Source organism: Camellia sinensis, chromosome 3, assembly GCF_055761805.1.
Source record: "Camellia sinensis isolate YWXY chromosome 3, ASM5576180v1, whole genome shotgun sequence".
Classification (NCBI taxonomy): Eukaryota; Viridiplantae; Streptophyta; class Magnoliopsida; order Ericales; family Theaceae; genus Camellia; species Camellia sinensis.
In genome coordinates this window covers 66,422,112-66,438,680 of record NC_138963.1, presented here as the reverse complement: position 1 = coordinate 66,438,680, position 16,569 = coordinate 66,422,112, and the positions used below count along the sequence as shown (strand labels likewise).

Sequence of the window (16,569 nt, the reverse complement as noted above, 5' to 3'; positions counted from 1 at the left end):
CCTTTTTACTTAGTCCTTCGCGTTTTGGGCCTCAAAGCCCAACTCGCAGCTCGGCCCAATTTTTCCCAAAAATTACCCTCTCAATAACCTATCGAGTGCACTCATATCAGGGAATTCTGTTACAAGGAAGATATGGATGTATAATTCATTCTTCAAATAAATACTTGGAGAATTCTGTTATAAGGAAGATATGGATGTATATATTCCATTCTTCAAAGCATTGTTATCTGCAACGAAAATGGAGCCTTTTAGAATAATGCAAACATGAGAGAGAGAGAGAGAGTTAAGTTTAACATGCCTTCACTCAGAATGTCCTAACTCAAACCTCCATAGCTTAGGTAATCTTACAGTGAAACAGACGGGTTTTGCATCAAATAAACTAGAATACAAACAAAAAACCCAAAATACAAACAATTAGAATTAGCTAGAAATGAGAAAGCTCTATAGCGTTGGCAATCCTAAAAGCTGAAACTTCAGTGTTTCGCATTGTATAACACTAGAATACAGAAACAAAACATCAGGCACACAATAAGCTTAAATTTATTTTCTAATACCTGCAATGCAAATGCAACATCTGCTTCATCGACTTTAGTGTTACTCTTCTTAATTTATCTTCTCGAGATTGACCAAGTTTGAGAAGACCCTGCACTTTGAATCATGCATCTTACCTTGCCATTTCACGGGGATCGTATCGTATTGCGAAATAAGCTTCATGTGCTCAATCTAAATCTTGTATAGAGAATTATATCCAAAGAAATAAATTCAATCAGAACACACAGCATATTAAGCTCACCTGGTCACCTAGAACTCTACATGAAACAATAATTTGAGAGAGTGATAGAGAGAGAGAGAGAAATACTGAATTGTTCAGTTGTTGTATATCTGTGTGATTACAAGGAGATGTACACCTCTCTTTTATAGAGAGGAAAAGAGACATAGGGTGCCTTAGCACCGAAAGCATAAAGGAAAGAGGGAACAACAATTATGAAAGCATAAACATAATGATAGACTACAATGATGACTAACACTACTAATATACAATATTAATATACAATAATATACTAACATCCCCCCGCAAACTCAAGGAGGGAAAGCATCAACTAAGTTGAGTTTGGAAACAAGATCATGGAAGCGGCCAGGAGGATGAGCTTTAGTGAAGATATCAGCGGGTTGATCGACTGAAGCAATAGGGAGAAGATGAACAGTACCACAGGTAACATGCTGGCGAATGAAGTGACAATCAATCTCAATATGTTTGGTGCGATCATGAAAAACATCATTGTGAGCAATCTGAATGGCACTCTGATTGTCACAATAGAGAGGGGTAGGACCAGAAGAAGAAACACCCATATCAGTAAGGAGCCAGCGAAGCCAGAGAAGTTCCTGAGTAGTATCAGCAAGAGCTCGGTATTCAGCTTCGGTGCTAGAGCGGGCAGTGAGGGATTGTTTTTTGCTACGCCAAGCAAGAAGAGAATCCCCTAAGAAGAAGCAGAAACCTGTGGTAGAGCGTCGATCCGTAGGATCCCCAGCCCAATCAGCATCGGAAAAGGCACGCAGTTCAAGAGAGGAGGAAGCAGAGAAGTGAAGGCCATGGAACAGAGTGCCTTTGAGGTAGCGAAGGATGCGGAGTAGAGCAGTATAGTGGGGAGTGCGGGGAGCCGACATGTACTGACTGACAATGTGAACAGCATAGGCAATGTCAGGACGAGTGACTGTGAGGTAGACAAGACTGCCGACGAGCTGGCGATAAAGAGTAGCATCAGAGAGAAGAGTCCCATCGAGAGGAGTGAGACGAATCTGAGGATCAACTGGAGTAGAGGTAGTTTTGCAATCAGTAAGACCAGCACGAGCCAGAAGATCGGATGTATATTTGGCCTGGGACAAATAGGAACCAGTAGAGTCATGAGAGACTTCAAGGCCTAAGAAGTAGTTAAGAGTACCAAGGTCCTTCATTTCAAACTGTCGGTGGAGAAACTGTTTGAGGTGGAGAATACCAGCTTCATCATTACCAGTGATAATCATATCATCCATATATAGAAGAAGAAGAGTGGTACCATGAGAAGTAGACCGTATAAAAAGAGCTGAGTCATAGGAGCTAGAGGTGAACCCGAAGTCATGAATGGTAGAACTGAACGTAGCAAACCAAGCACGAGGCGCCTGCTTGAGGCCATAGAGAGCACGCTGTAGTTTGCAAACCTGATGAGGTTGAAAAGTGGACCCAGGTGGAGGTTGCATGTAGACCTCCTCAAGAAGATGACCATTGAGGAAAGCATTTTTGACATCCATCTGAAAGAGCCCCCAGTGGCGAGCAGCAGCAACGGCAAGTAAACTGCGAACAGAGGTAAGCCGAGCAACAGGAGAGAATGTCTCCTCATAATCAATACCATATTCCTGGTTGAAACCCTTGGCAACAAGACGAGCTTTGTAGCGTTCAATAGAGCCATCAGAATGTGTTTTGATTTTGTAAACCCATTTGCAGCCAATTGCAGTCTTGCCAGGAGGAAGATCAACAAGATCCCAAGTATGAGCTTTGTCCAAGGCCTGGAGTTCATCAGTCATAGCTTGCTGCCAAAGAGGATTAGTACAAGCCTCACGATAGGAGGTAGGTTCATAAGTAGAGAAGGCAGCAGATCCAACAATATAATCACGAAGATGGAGAGGAGGTTGAGTTACCCGGCGTGGTCGACCCGTAGGAGGATCGGTGGGAGGAAGAACCGGTGGAGAAGGAGGTGTGGCAATAAGAGGTAGACCTTCAGAGGGAGCAGGCTGGACAGAATCAGGAGTGAGCAAGGGCGTCTCGATGAATGAAGACCCTGTATCAAAATCAGCAGAGAAAAGATCGATGGAAGGATTAGTAAACAGTACAGAAGTGGAAAGTGTGGGTAGGTGAAATGAGGAGAGCGAGGAAAACATTTGGTGTTCCCAGAAAACGACATGGCGAGAGATACGAAGACGTTTAGAGAGAGGATCCCAACAGCGAAAGCCTTTATGTTCAATTCCATATCCAAGAAAGCAACAAAGACGAGAACGAGGTTCAAGTTTGGTGTGTTCATGAGATTGAAGAAGAACAAAGCAGGCAGAGCCAAAAACCCGGAGATTGGCGTAAGGAGGAGGAGTGCCATGCAGACGTTCAAAGGGAGTTTGATTAAGGATGACAGGGGTAGGAGCACAGTTGATAGTGTAAACAGCAGTGAGGGCAGCTTCCCCCCAAAAGTTTTCAGGACAGGAAGAAGACAGAAGGAGAGCACGAGTAGTGTCAAGGATATGCCTATGTTTCCGTTCAGCGCGGCCATTTTGCTGGGACATGCCAGCACAAGAACGATGAGGCAGTGTACCATGATGCTGAAGAAAAGAAAGGAAATCTGAATCCCGATATTCCATAGCATTGTCAGAGCGAAAAATTTTGATGACTTTAGAGAATTGGGTGTGGACCATTTGGGCAAAGCGATAATAAATGTGTTTAAGTTCAGACCGATGTTTCATGAGAAAAAGCCAAGTAAATCGGGAAAAATCATCAATAAAGACAACAAAATAACGAGATCCCCCCATAGTAGGAGTAGGGGAGGGTCCCCAAATATCCGAATGTATAAGATCAAAAGGTGCAAGGGAAACAGAAGTACTTTTATTAAATGATAAAGCAGGTTGTTTAGCAAGTTGACAGGGTATACAATCGAAATGATCAGGAATTACATGACCCAACTGTCCACTAGAAACCAAAGACTTTAAGCGATTAACAGAAATATGCCCTAAGCGACAATGCCAAAGATGAAAGGGAGATAATGAGGAAGTAGAGGTAGGAGCAGCGATCTGAGGAGAGGTAGGAACATGAAGGTGAATGAGTTCATAGAGACGTCCACGCTTACGGCCGATCCCAATAGTCTGCCCCGTCTGAAGGTCCTGTACCAAACAATCAGTAGCAGAAAATGTGACAGTTAGACCAAGTTCACATAATTGACCAATGGAAATAAGATTTAAAGTGAGAGCAGGGATATGATAAACTTGAGGTAGAGATAAAGAAGAGGTGGAAACAGTACCAACATGACGGACAGACATGAGGGAACCATCAGCAGTATGAATGGAGGGAAAAGGAGGAGATGAGGAGGAGGAAGAAAAGATAGTAGAACTGGAGGTCATATGATTACAACAGGCAGAGTCAAAATACCAAGAAGAGTTACCTGGGATTACAGACAAAGCAGTAGGAGGAGGTGTACCAGAAGAGGAGAGAAGTTGTTTTAGCATGGCCTCTACATCTGTCGGAGAAAAGCGAGAGGTAGACGGAGCAGGTGACTCAGAGAACTCCGTAGAGGCAGAAGCATCAGTGTGATGAGACTGATTCCCGGAAGCAGCAGCAGCAGTATGATGAGACTGATTCCCGGAACGATGAAAGTTTCCCCGGGAAGAGCCACCGCGAGAGGAGTGGCTATTGGAGGATGATCGGGAAGGATTGCGAAAACAATCCTGTTGTAGATGACCAGGACCAAGTTTGTTGCAGTAGCGGCAGGATCTGACGGGGCAGTTGACCAGGAGATGGGTTGAAGAAAGGCCCCGATTCTGACAATAGAGGCAAGCAGTGGGCCGCTGGGTAAATGATGGCCGGGACGGAGGAGTGGCAAGAACAGAGTCCACATGATGAGTTTGAAGTGTACCAAGACGAGTCTCCTCTGAGAGCAACTCAGAAATTGCTTGTTCAAGAGTGGGCAATGGATGGCGATGAAGCAGAGAGGCACGTACGGGCTCAAAGGAGGAAGTAAGAGCCATGAGAAAGTGCACCAATCGTTGCTGGTTGCGATAGATAGTAAATAAAACAGCATCTTCGTGGTTATGCCAAGTTGGTTCTGAAAGAGCAAGCTGATCCCAAACAGAGTACATTTGAGAAAGGAAGTCATTAATGGACTGAGTGGATTCTTGGCGCATGCGATGAAGTTGGTTCTGAAGTTGATATTGATGGGCAAGACCAGTAGTCTGGTATCGTTCTTTCAAAAAATTCCATATGTCCTTTGCAGGAGTATTTACAGAGTCAAGCTGAAAGCGACCAAACTGAAGACTGATAGAGGTAATAGATGTATTACGAAACCAGGTAATGATTTGGTAATTTTTACTGTCCCATTCCTCAAGTCGGTCTTCATATGTAGCAGTATGAGCAGTAGTTTCAGTAGTGTCACTGTCTTTAACCGGTTTAGTCACATCCCCGGTGACAATTCGCCAGAGCTTCTTGCCTTTGAGGAAGGAAGACATGGCTTGGGCCCACAGAACATAGTTGGAACCATTCAAAATAACGGAAATGGGATGGGAGGCATCAGGACGATCCATAATACGAGTTGAGTAGGATTAAAGCAAGAGGAATAGACCTGTAGGAGCAAAATTAGGTAAAACAGAGTGTACCAGTGAGTCCGGAAGGTCGAAAATAGCCAGGAAAGGTATGCTGGACAGAGATGATGTCAGAGATGATGTCAGCAATGATGTCAGCGGCGCACGTTAGCAGGCTGCAAGAAGGAGCACATTAGCAGGAGGCGGCAGCGCACGATAGCGGACAGGCGCAGGCGCGGCGCACGGTAGCCGTTTAGGCGCACGCGGGTGCACTTTAGTGAAGCGGCGCACGAAAAGCGCACAGTAGCAGGCGCGGCGTACGGGAGTGGTAGGGCTGACGTCAGCCGCGGTTGTGTGGGCGCGTGGAGGCGCGTGGCGGAAGCAAGGTGCAACAGATGGCGCGTGCGGGCGCGTGTGAGAGTGGTGGCGGAGGTGGTGACGCGCCGAAGACAAAGGTGGCGCGTGAGGGCGCGTGGAGGGTGTTCTGAGGACGGGCTTGGTGCCGTTGGAATCGTGAGGAAATTCCGAGCGGTTTGATGTATGCCACTGTGTACGGGACTAAACACCAAAATCGAAAATTGCCAGAAATGCAACACTGGGCTCTGATACCATGAAACAATAATTTGAGAGAGTGATAGAGAGAGAGAGAAATACTGAATTGTTCAGTTGTTGTATATCTGTGTGATTACAAGGAGATGTACACCTCTCTTTTATAGAGAGGAAAAGAGACATAGGGTGCCTTAGCACCGAAAGCATAAAGGAAAGAGGGAACAACAATTATGAAAGCATAAACATAATGATAGACTACAATGATGACTAACACTACTAATATACAATATTAATATACAATAATATACTAACACTACACATGCATGAAAGTTAAATAATTCGGACTGGTGGGATTAATGTTAATTTGCAGATGTCTAAGTATGACTTACTGAGCTGCATTCATATAGAAAACTTATAAATCTCAATTAACTGTTGTACAATGTACTCTTCTGAAATCTTATTGAACACTATGTCAGATAATATACCTCGCCTATAGTTGTATCCTTCTTTCCCCCACGGAAAAGCTTCACAGCAGAACAAAGCATAATCTGAAGCCAAGGAAAAAAAAAAAAACAGAATAATGTTTCTAGATATAGACAAGCAAGAGCAAGAAGGAAAACAGCATAAAAACTAACAGGCTACAATTTATCGAAACTGGTTTGGACTTTTGGACAGTGGACCCCAATTCTAAGAGCTGAACAGTTGGCTGCAATAGTATTATGCAAGTTTCCACAAAAATACTTATAACGCTTCTTATGATGCCATCAATTAAACACATCACAAGGCATGCCAAGATCAAAGACAACTTTCAGGAAGTTGAGTTGCCTAAAAAAAAACATCATTTGATTGATATATATAAAGTGAGGAACATTTGAAATAAGTACATACCTCCCATATTATCATCACTTTTAACATTCACCAGATCTCAGTTTTGGATGAATTTTCGTGATGTTACAATCATAGGGCACACATGCTAGTTTAGTAACTGAATTCAGTTGACACTAGATTTTCAATTACATCGTATCTAGATTATCTTATTAGATCAAAGCATAAATAAAGTCCTTCGAGTCATGAATAAACTCCTTTAAACAGACCCGTCAATATAAAATGCACATCTTTTGAGTCATAATAGTCAACTAATTAATCATGTTAGCAGAACAAACTTACCTGTTGATGTTGTGGAAGAGATTGTACGGTGTCCATTATTGGTGATCTATAGGTCTTTGACAAAGCAATGGCCATATGGTCAACCCTCACCTGTGACAAGCAGCAAAACTTGTAAGAAATATGAAATTCTTAAAAAGGGATATCTGAATCTGATTGCTTTTAGCTGGGCTAACAAAAAGTTTAAAAACTTTATATAGTGAGCCAAACAGTTACTGACAAAACATGTTTTTATATCATTAATTTAACTTATTTATGCTTGGAATGGATGAAGTTGATATAAATAGCAAGTGCCAACAATATCAATTCCTTGCTTTATTAAATCACAAGCTGGAGTTGTCTGTTGATTTGAGTACCCATTCTCTGCTAATGAGAAATCCAAATTGCACGCAGATTCACTCAGCTCTGCTTGTAGCATCTCAATTGCACTTCTGAAACAGAAAAAAAAAAAAAAAAAGACGAAGTAATTACACTGCAGTTTATACCCTGGTCAAAACAAAAGCATCATTTTCATCACAGATATGCCATCTACATCATTGGTTGTAGATATTGCTGATACTACATTTACAATTTAAAGCCTATCACAGGGCTGAGTGACTACCTTGCAGTTAATAAGATTTAGCAATAGTAATATATGCAAGAAAGACAGCAAATTCCTACATTTCTCGTGGAATCTAATTTCTCAGTCATTAGTGCTGCTTAAAATGAGATCAAGGGAGAGCATCATGGATGCACACTTGAATGAAGCCAAGCCCCATAAAGAAGAGAGAGAAGGGGCAGAGTAGATAGTTATCGGTGTAATTAATTGCACAGGCATATATAAATTAGCATCAAATTAAATATCAGCGATATACTTGTAGATGTCTGTATTTTCAAAACTTAGATATGTCTGTTACATTAAAACTTTCAAAATGTTCTTATAATCTCTTAAATTAAAATTTGCACTTTTCAAAAGTACAATTGATTTCTGCAGATAATAACCATTGATACATCAACATTGCCGGATTGTAATATATCCATATCATCTTATTGATATAGCGTTCCTTGTAAATAAAAATGGCTAATGTTGGTCATTGACATCTAAAAAATTCCCATACTATGCCCCTAAGTTTACTCTCTTGTATGCATGATAATTGTTTAGCTGCACATAAGTATGGAAGACATCCTTATTTACATATTTCGAAAGAGTGTTAAGCTTATTACACCCATTGCTCACACACAGATGGTGTACATGTATAGTAATCATTAAGTCCAAAAAATTCTATAGAAGTCAACTTTTTTTTTAACATTATTTCAATGACACTGTCATCTTCTTGATGATTACTTCTAAGCACATTTTCTACCAATCTAATTTCAATCATCTTGAATACAATACAAGTTCAACATATGCTACTAATTAAGTACTGTAACTATGGCAATAAAAGGCCAACCTGCAGATGCACAGAGCTTTCCTCATATCTCCAGATGCAGCTGCAACTTTCTGCCATGTTTGAAAAGATAATCAATTTCTTTGCTCATGAGACAATTACACATAATGGTGTTTGGTGCTGAAGTTTCACTGCTAACTTGAAATATAGAAAATTGAGGCTGCATCCTTACGTCAAGGGAATTCATTCAAGTAATATTACATATACAGATCCACTACCAAATTAATGGCAATGTGTCAAGAAAAGAGAAGCAATCATTATTTATCAGAGCACAGAAAAAATCAATGGGGGTGACTTACTCTGGCACAGAGTTCCAGGGCTTGCGGTTGAAAGACAATGTACGGAAGTGCCTGTTGGAAGAGAATAGCATTCAGTCTTGAGTTGAGTCAATAACAAATAATGAATAAATAAATAAATTCTGTTTTAGAGTTTGAAGATTCCATTTTTATTTTTATTTTTTTTAAATGAAGAGAATAGCATTCAGTCTTAAGTCAATAGCAAATAAATTCTGTTTTAGAATTTAAAGATTGATTTTTTCCAAGTATCTGCCAAAGCTAATGCAATGTAAGCATATGGAAGTTGTAATTTTCAGGTGCTCAAAAGAAATAATCCCATTGATTTCAGTACCTTACTGAAAATTTCAGATGTGTTAGTAAGAGAAGTACAGTTTATGGCTTAATGCATCCGGTGGCTGAAAACCTGCCTGACATCAAGAGTTATGATTCAATTAGTATTAGGGTTAAAAAAGTCACCTATTACAGAATAAAAGGAAATTTATATGCATGTCTATATTTCCCAACTTCCTTATCAATTAACCTGCATTTGCATGTAATATCCTACGTCGAACTCCATAAAAGGTAAATTATGACATAATGATTCTTATTACGTTCCATTCAAATGACTTGTGCAAAGATCAGCTGAAGAGCTAGCTTTCAAAATTGGGAAAATAATTGCAATCAATGTAATGCAAGTGAGTGCAAGTGAAAATTGTGCCCGGGATTGCACAAAAAGAGAAAATCATACTAGCATTTGTGGTATAATTCATTTTGTTTGGTATCATTTTCAAAAGTTGCTTTTGTTTATAAAAAAATAAAAAATAAAAAGAAAAGGAAAGAAGTAATATTAAAGCACTTTGGGCTGTTAATAGCCTTGGTGGATTTGAAAAAATTGTATAAAAAATGTGAAAATGCTTTGGGATGTGTAAAAAATACGTTGATATTCTAATTTTTTCGACATTTTGTTTCTCTTATTGAGAGCCTATTGAGCTGTCATTAGCAGCATCCATATTAAAATTGTTTTGGCAAGCAAAAAAAAAAAAAAAAAAATTCTGAAAGACAACTCATGTTTGAGGAAAAATTGAAATATGCTCCATAAGGTCCCAAAAAATTTGTACTAAAATAAAAGTGACACGAAAAATAGTGTTTTCAAACTTCTAAAAACACAAAAATTGAAAACCAAAGACAAAAACAAGAACAATGGAAATGATGCCAAACAATAGAATCCTTAAAACATGTTCTCAACTTTTCCCTTAACAATTTCCAAACAAAGGAGTGACCGATAATTTGTTTGTTGAATACAAATCGGTAATGCAGCAAGATTAACATTTTCAACCAAACACTTATTCAATTAAGGGCAATCAGCTTACCCCCTGTGCCCAATCGACCAGAGAGTCTTTAACTCTTTCCATCAACAGCGATTTCCCAGTCCCTGGTCATCAACACATACAAACTCCCTGCTTTCTCTTGCTCTGTTAAAATTAATACATATAGAAAGAGAGAGAACAAATTATGTATATATATTGATGTATTATTGATTGATGTTGATTGTATTGTATGTACATTATATAGGAGATGTAAAGTGGAGATGGAGTGGTGGAGTAGGTGAAGTGGAGGTGGTAGTGGTGTAGTGGATTAGGTTTAGTGGAGTAGGTGAGGTGATAGTGGTGTAGTGGGTTAGGTTTAGTGGAGTAGGTTTAACAGCCCCCCTCAAACTCAAGGGGGTTAGACACAAACCAACTTGAGTTTGGAGAGAGTAACAAAACATGAAAGTAAACTGATAAATAAAAACAAAACAGGATAGGAGACACGGTATGGTCGTGTCAGACAGTTTACGGGGTCATGTCGGACCGTTGTAGCAAACACTGTGTGGTCGTGTCAGACCGTTGTAGAAGACAGTTTATGGGGTCATGTCGGACCGTTGTAGCAGGACAGTTTACGAGGTCATGTCGGACCGTTGTAGCAGACACTGTGTGGTCGTGTCAGACCGATGTAGAAGACAGTTTATGGGGTCATGTCGGACCGTTGTAGAAGACAGTTTATGGGGTCATGTCGGACCGGTGTAGAAGACAGTTTACGGGGTCATGTCGGACTGTTGTAGAAGACAGTTTATGGGGTCATGTCGGACCGGTGTAGAAGACAGTTTACGGGGTCATGTCGGACCGTTGTAGCAGACACTGTGTGGTCGTGTCAGACCGATGTAGAAGACAGTTTATGGGGTCATGTCGGACCGTTGTAGAAGACAGTTTATGGGGTCATGTCGGACCGGTATAGAAGACAGTTTACGGGGTCATGTCGGACCGTTTGTAGCAGACACTGTGGGGTCGTGTCAGACCGTTGTTGTAGAAGCGAACCGGAATAAATGTCGGGACAGTTTACGGGGTCATGTTGGACCGTTGTAGCAATTGTGGTGGTGCACCAAGGGGGTGACTTAGGGAGTGCGCCATGGGCGACTTATACATGATACTGTGTATAACCCCCCCTCAAACTCAAATAGGTGTAAAGATAGAAACCTATTTGAGGTTGAAACAAAGGGATTGATAAAGCTGACCGGTGTAGAAGACACTGTATGAGTGTGTATATAGGCTGCCCAAAAGATATACATGGATATAGATATCGAGCCCTCAAAAGTCGTGCCCTCAAAAGGTGTGCCCAATCTTTCAAAAAGGCGTGCCATCAAAAGGCGCGCCCAATTTGTCGTCGAGCGCCGAGCAGCGCATGATGCGCGTGTCTGCCTTGGCTTGCGCGCCCGGTTTGTCGTGGTCTTTATAAACCGAAGCGGAGGCTGAGGCTGAGGCAGAAAACCCGCTAAAAAAAAAACTCTGAAAAAAAAACTCTCCGTTTTGCTGAGAGAGATAGTTCCTTTTGCTGAGAGAGATAGTCTGTAACACTCTGTTGCCCAGAAAATGGCCTCGTCTTCCCGTGGACTGCTCACCCTCTTTCCCGACCTCAACGAGTCAACAAGAGAGATAACTGGTGCGGTGGCACTGGAACCTCAACCAAGCGCCCCGGAGTTTGCTCCGTTGAACTTTCCGATGCGGTCTGTGGAGCAAAGAATGGCAGTGCAGTCGGATGTGGAGGCCAATCAGTATACTTTGAAGTCATGTGTGGAAACCATGACCGCGGTCACAAACTTGTCGCACCAGCTGCAGAGTAGGACAAATGAGGTGCAGCAGTTAAACGCCCAACTGGCTCTGCTCCAACGCATGTATAAGGATGCGCGAGCAGAGATAAGTGTGCTAAAGGCGAAAAATAAGGAGCTGAAGCGGAAGGCCACCGTGATGTTCCGATTTGGAGGTCCGCCATATACTGCAGTGGAGGAGTAGGGGGGAGTGAATGTGCTTGGTGGATTAGGAAGCACAGAGGCAACACCATCAAGGGCCGCCCAGGATGGAGGCAAGAAGAAGCGACCCGCAGTAGAGTAGAGAAGAAAAATCCCACTGTGGGTGTTTTTTTGTTTTGTTTTGTTTTGTTTTTTTTTTTTTTTGTTGTTGTTTTTGTTGTGTGTGGTTGTTGTTGTTGTTGTTTTTTTTTTTTTTTGTAAAATGTGGATCGGGGTGAACCCCCACGTGAATAAAAGAGTGTAGTGGGTATGAATGCAGTTCGTCTGCTGCCTGTTTTCTAGTTTTGTTTTTTTGTTTTTTTTTGTTTTTTTTTGCAAAAATAAAAAAAATAAAAAAAATAATAATAATAATAATAATAATAATAATGGAAAACCGTGGGCTTGAAAACTATATAATAATAATATATTAATGGTTTGATTGTGTAAGAATAATAATAATAATAATATATAGTAATAGTGAAAGCATGTGCCGTGTGGGAGCAGTTGCAGATAAAGAAAAAGAGAAGATAAAATAAAATAAATAAAGGTAAAGTGGGGTAAAAGGAGATGATTATGTTTGTTTTAATAAAAAAAAAAAGAAGAGAAAAATAAAAAAAAAATCAATCACGGCTCAACTAGAGAGAGAGAGAGAGAGATAGGAAAATAAAAGAAAGAAAAGAGGATGGGTTAGAATATAAAAAAAAAACATTGATTGAGAGAGATAGTATAAGAGGACGGGACCAGTGATGGCCACGACATGGATGCGGTCGAGCATGGCGTCGGCGAGGCCGCGGTCGAGCATGGCGTCGGCGAGGCCGCGGACGAGGTGGGTGGCGCCGGGGCCGGAGGAAGTGAAGACAGTCGAAGGCGACACTGTTTTCTTTCTCCAACTCTTTTTCAGGCTGGCCAGAACACCGGCCTTGCAGGAGTTGCAGTCGTAGCGTAGCTGCTGTTGGTCGTTGCTCCACGTGGTGCAGTCCATGTCGCTTCCCACGAGTAGACGTACATGAGGAAACTGTTGCGGTAACAGGCCCCGGCGAAGCCCGCTAGCGAGACGACCATGATGGAGACGCCGATGATGATGATGGGCCACTGGAGGAACTTCAGGCAGTCCGTGTTGGTAGCTCGGGTGCTGAGCCATATGCCGCCGCCCAGGATGAGGACTGAGAGGAGGAAGGTTAGGAAGTTTAGTAGGCCGATCAAGTGGTTGCTGGGAAGAAGAGTTCGTCGCCAATCAGGAGAGGTTGAAGCCCTAAGAGGAGAAGACCGAGGAGGATCGATCCAAGGTCGACGATCTCCGTGGATAAGGATCGACTTTATCTTGAAGAAGTCCAACAACAGAAAGAACCTTATTATGCATCAAAATGGAACAACCAGGCTGTCAGGTCTATGGTCGAGAAACGGCCGGAAATCTTGACGCCGTGGATTGCTCGAGGGCGGTGAAAGGCAAGGTTGGGGAGAGTTGGAAGATGCAGGAAAGTGAAGGTATGTGTAGAAAATGCCAGCGAGCAGCGAAAGCAAGGTTGCCCGCCGGCTGCCCGCCGATGAGAAAACAAAATACAGGCCTAAATCTTACAGCTCTGATACCATGTTAAAATTAATACATATAGAAAGAGAGAGAACAAATTATGTATATATATTGATGTATTATTGATTGATGTTGATTGTATTGTATGTACATTATATAGGAGATGTAAAGTGGAGATGGAGTGGTGGAGTAGGTGAAGTGGAGGTGGTAGTGGTGTAGTGGGTTAGGTTTAGTGGAGTAGGTGAGGTGATAGTGGTGTAGTGGGTTAGGTTTAGTGGAGTAGGTTTAACATGCTCTATGCATTGTTTACAGAACTCCAAAACCCTTTCTTCTCATCTTCCCTGCACACAACCGTATGTGTCCATATATATATATATATATACATATACACACTTGCGGCGGTGAGTACAAATGCATTGTGTCTTTTGAACTTTACATCTAAATTTTTTGACGATTTGATGAAAGAGAAAGATGGATTTAATTTCATAATGGTTAATAGTTATTCGAACGTCAAATATATCATTAATCCTCTAATTTGAGGGAAATTTCATTTTAGTTCTCATAATTTTAATTTTATTAATTTAAACTCCACATTTTAAACTTCGTGCCAATTGCCCTTAATAAAAGCACAACCTATAAAATTGTTTAATTGCTCAAACTTGCCTCTTGGATTCCACTTTGGTTTGTCAATAAAATCATCAGACAATTTTTTCACCAGCAATTCACGAGATTTGACAACCTTATTATCACCAGATTCTTTTTCAATAATTCCCTGGAGATAAAAAAAAAAAAATAAAAATGTAAGAAGCTCCAACACTATCACCATCAATGGCAGAATATCAACAGATGCAAATCGAAGTACTTTCAGACTCACATTTTCAGTGCAATTGAGGCCGCCATTGATGCATCGACGAGGAGATTTAGACTTTGTTCCGTCTTCTGCAGCCGAATCGGATCTCAATCTTCGCTTCCGAAGAGTGGAGTCGCCATTGGATCTGATGTCGCTGATCTTGATGGATTTGGTATCGTTGAGTTCATTGCTGATGATGCTCGGCATGATTGAGAGATCGAAGAGGTCAAACTCTTACAAATCTGAGAATCTGTGACTCAACTCAGAGAGAACAGAGATGTTAAAATGTGTTGGTTTGGTACCAAAAACAAAAGAAAAATGGGGCAAATGTCGAGAGAGAGAGAGAGAGAGAGAGAGTTGTTTTTAGCGGGAAAAATGTAACTTTATCAAGTGTGCTTCCCGCCAATGTGTAGCGTAAATAGATTTGAACTCGTTTAACCCCGTTTGTTTTAAGAAATATAATGGAGGAGATTCACAATGAGGGAATTAGTAGTGAGTGAATTGTTTTACAAATTTTATTTGTTTTGATGATAGTTGTTAGTGTAGAAATTATTAAATTATTTTTATATAAAATAATAAAACAAATAAAAAAATATAAAAAATTAAACATTAATGTTTAAAAAAATTCCAATATGTAAAAAATAAAATAAAAATTTAATCCCCTCACTATTTTTCTAATACTACCTCCATCTCCCCCATCTCAATCCCCCTTCCAACCTCAATCTTAATCCCTTTCCCAACTACAAACAAACACAACACTAAATAACCACACATCCATCCTAATGCCCTTTCATCCATTACACCCAAAAACAAACGGGGCCTTAGGGTTCAATTGGGCCGTTGATTGATTTTTTGACTTTTTTATTTTTTTTTGTGACTATTTTAGGCCAAGTTTGGCATCCTCAAAAAAATTCAAAAAGTCAAAAAGTCACTATTCTATTTAAGTCACATCATCTTATTTAAGTCACACCACCTCTCTATCACATCACTTCAAACCCCAACCCATACCCAATCCATTTTTCATAAAAAGTCAAAAAGTACACTTATTTAGGACATCCCAAACAACCCTTAGTTTAGATTAAAAGGTTTCGTTTGTGATAGATTTTTTAATTTTTGTGAGAAAAAAATGAAATGATTATGATTTAGATATGACATTTTATCTTAGGCCTCGTTTGGCAACCGAACTTTTTAGTCAAAAAGTCAAAAAGTTACTAAATTAGCCAAAAAGCCAACAACCCATACAAAAAAGTCAAAGATTTTATTTTCTCTCTACTTTTTGCACATCTTTTCATAAAAAACCAAAAAGTCATCTCAAACATACTAGTTTTTTTTAGTTCATATTTTAGCCAAATAGCCAAAAAAGTTACTAAATTAGCCTGTTCCCAAACGAGACCTTATTAACTTTTTAACTTATTTTGTCTTTTATAATTAAAATAGCCTTTTACCCCCAAAATTTTGTATGCCAAACGAGTGTTTAGTCAGGTTCGGTTAGAGCTTCTACGCTTACATTTTTCTTTCATCAAATTTAAATTTTTTGATTAAAAAAAAAATAATTTTGGTGCTCCAATCATAATGTCAAACCAATATCAAATTAATGATGTCTTAAAATTTTTATCAAATTAAGGATGCTTGGAGTGTTCCATCAAATTTGTAGGTGATTGTTGGGTCCGATGTCGTCCTGGACATAACCTCTTCCTTGCAAAATTATTCTGTAGGTTGTGGTCAATTTACACCAAACCAGTCGATCGGCCAGACATCCTCACGGTCGATTAGTGTTTTGATAAAAATTCAAAATTTTTTGTTAAAATGAGTGATATCAAATGAAATTTTTATTTAAATTTTTATTCAAATTTGACGAAAAAAAAAATTTAAACGCCGGAGATGCTCTTACGGCGTTTAGTCAAAATAAAAAAAAAAAAAAATTCACTATAAAAATTAACTCTATAAATGTATTTTGTAAAATGTTGAAAATTTATTCGAAAAAAAAAAAAATCAATTTCCAAACAAACCTAGATCTTTATTGAGTTTATTGAATTATTTACGGTTGATTACGCTTTCTACTTCAAGTATTGTCAAATTATCTAATTAAGGCTCGATTGGAAATTAATTTTTTAGTTATTTTTAACTTTTAATGGAATAATGTGTAA

The 16,569-nt window shown here is 40.0% G+C and overlaps 1 protein-coding gene across 5 annotated transcripts; it reads right to left on the bottom strand.

The window, feature by feature from the left end:
* Positions 1-305: 305 nt before the first annotated feature.
* LOC145789146 (cell division control protein 6 homolog B-like) lies at positions 306-14,735 on the bottom strand. 5 transcript variants are annotated; one of them, XM_082919950.1, is made up of 8 exons: positions 14,447-14,735; positions 14,236-14,344; positions 8,747-8,797; positions 8,451-8,500; positions 7,319-7,451; positions 7,024-7,113; positions 6,342-6,404; positions 306-723 (listed from the first exon to the last, which is right to left on the bottom strand). In XM_082919950.1, the coding sequence occupies exons 2-8, from the start codon at positions 14,269-14,271 to the stop codon at positions 604-606; spliced, it is 543 nt and encodes a 180-aa protein (XP_082776076.1). In that variant the 5' UTR covers positions 14,272-14,344; positions 14,447-14,735; the 3' UTR covers positions 306-603. The 5 variants fall into 5 exon arrangements, with proteins under 5 accessions (XP_082776076.1, XP_082776077.1, XP_082776073.1 ...); XM_082919951.1 differs by having other exon boundaries at positions 7,319-7,448; XM_082919947.1 differs by lacking the exons at positions 14,236-14,344; positions 14,447-14,735 and adding an exon at positions 10,093-10,188.
* Between the last annotated feature and the right edge of the window lie 1,834 nt (positions 14,736-16,569).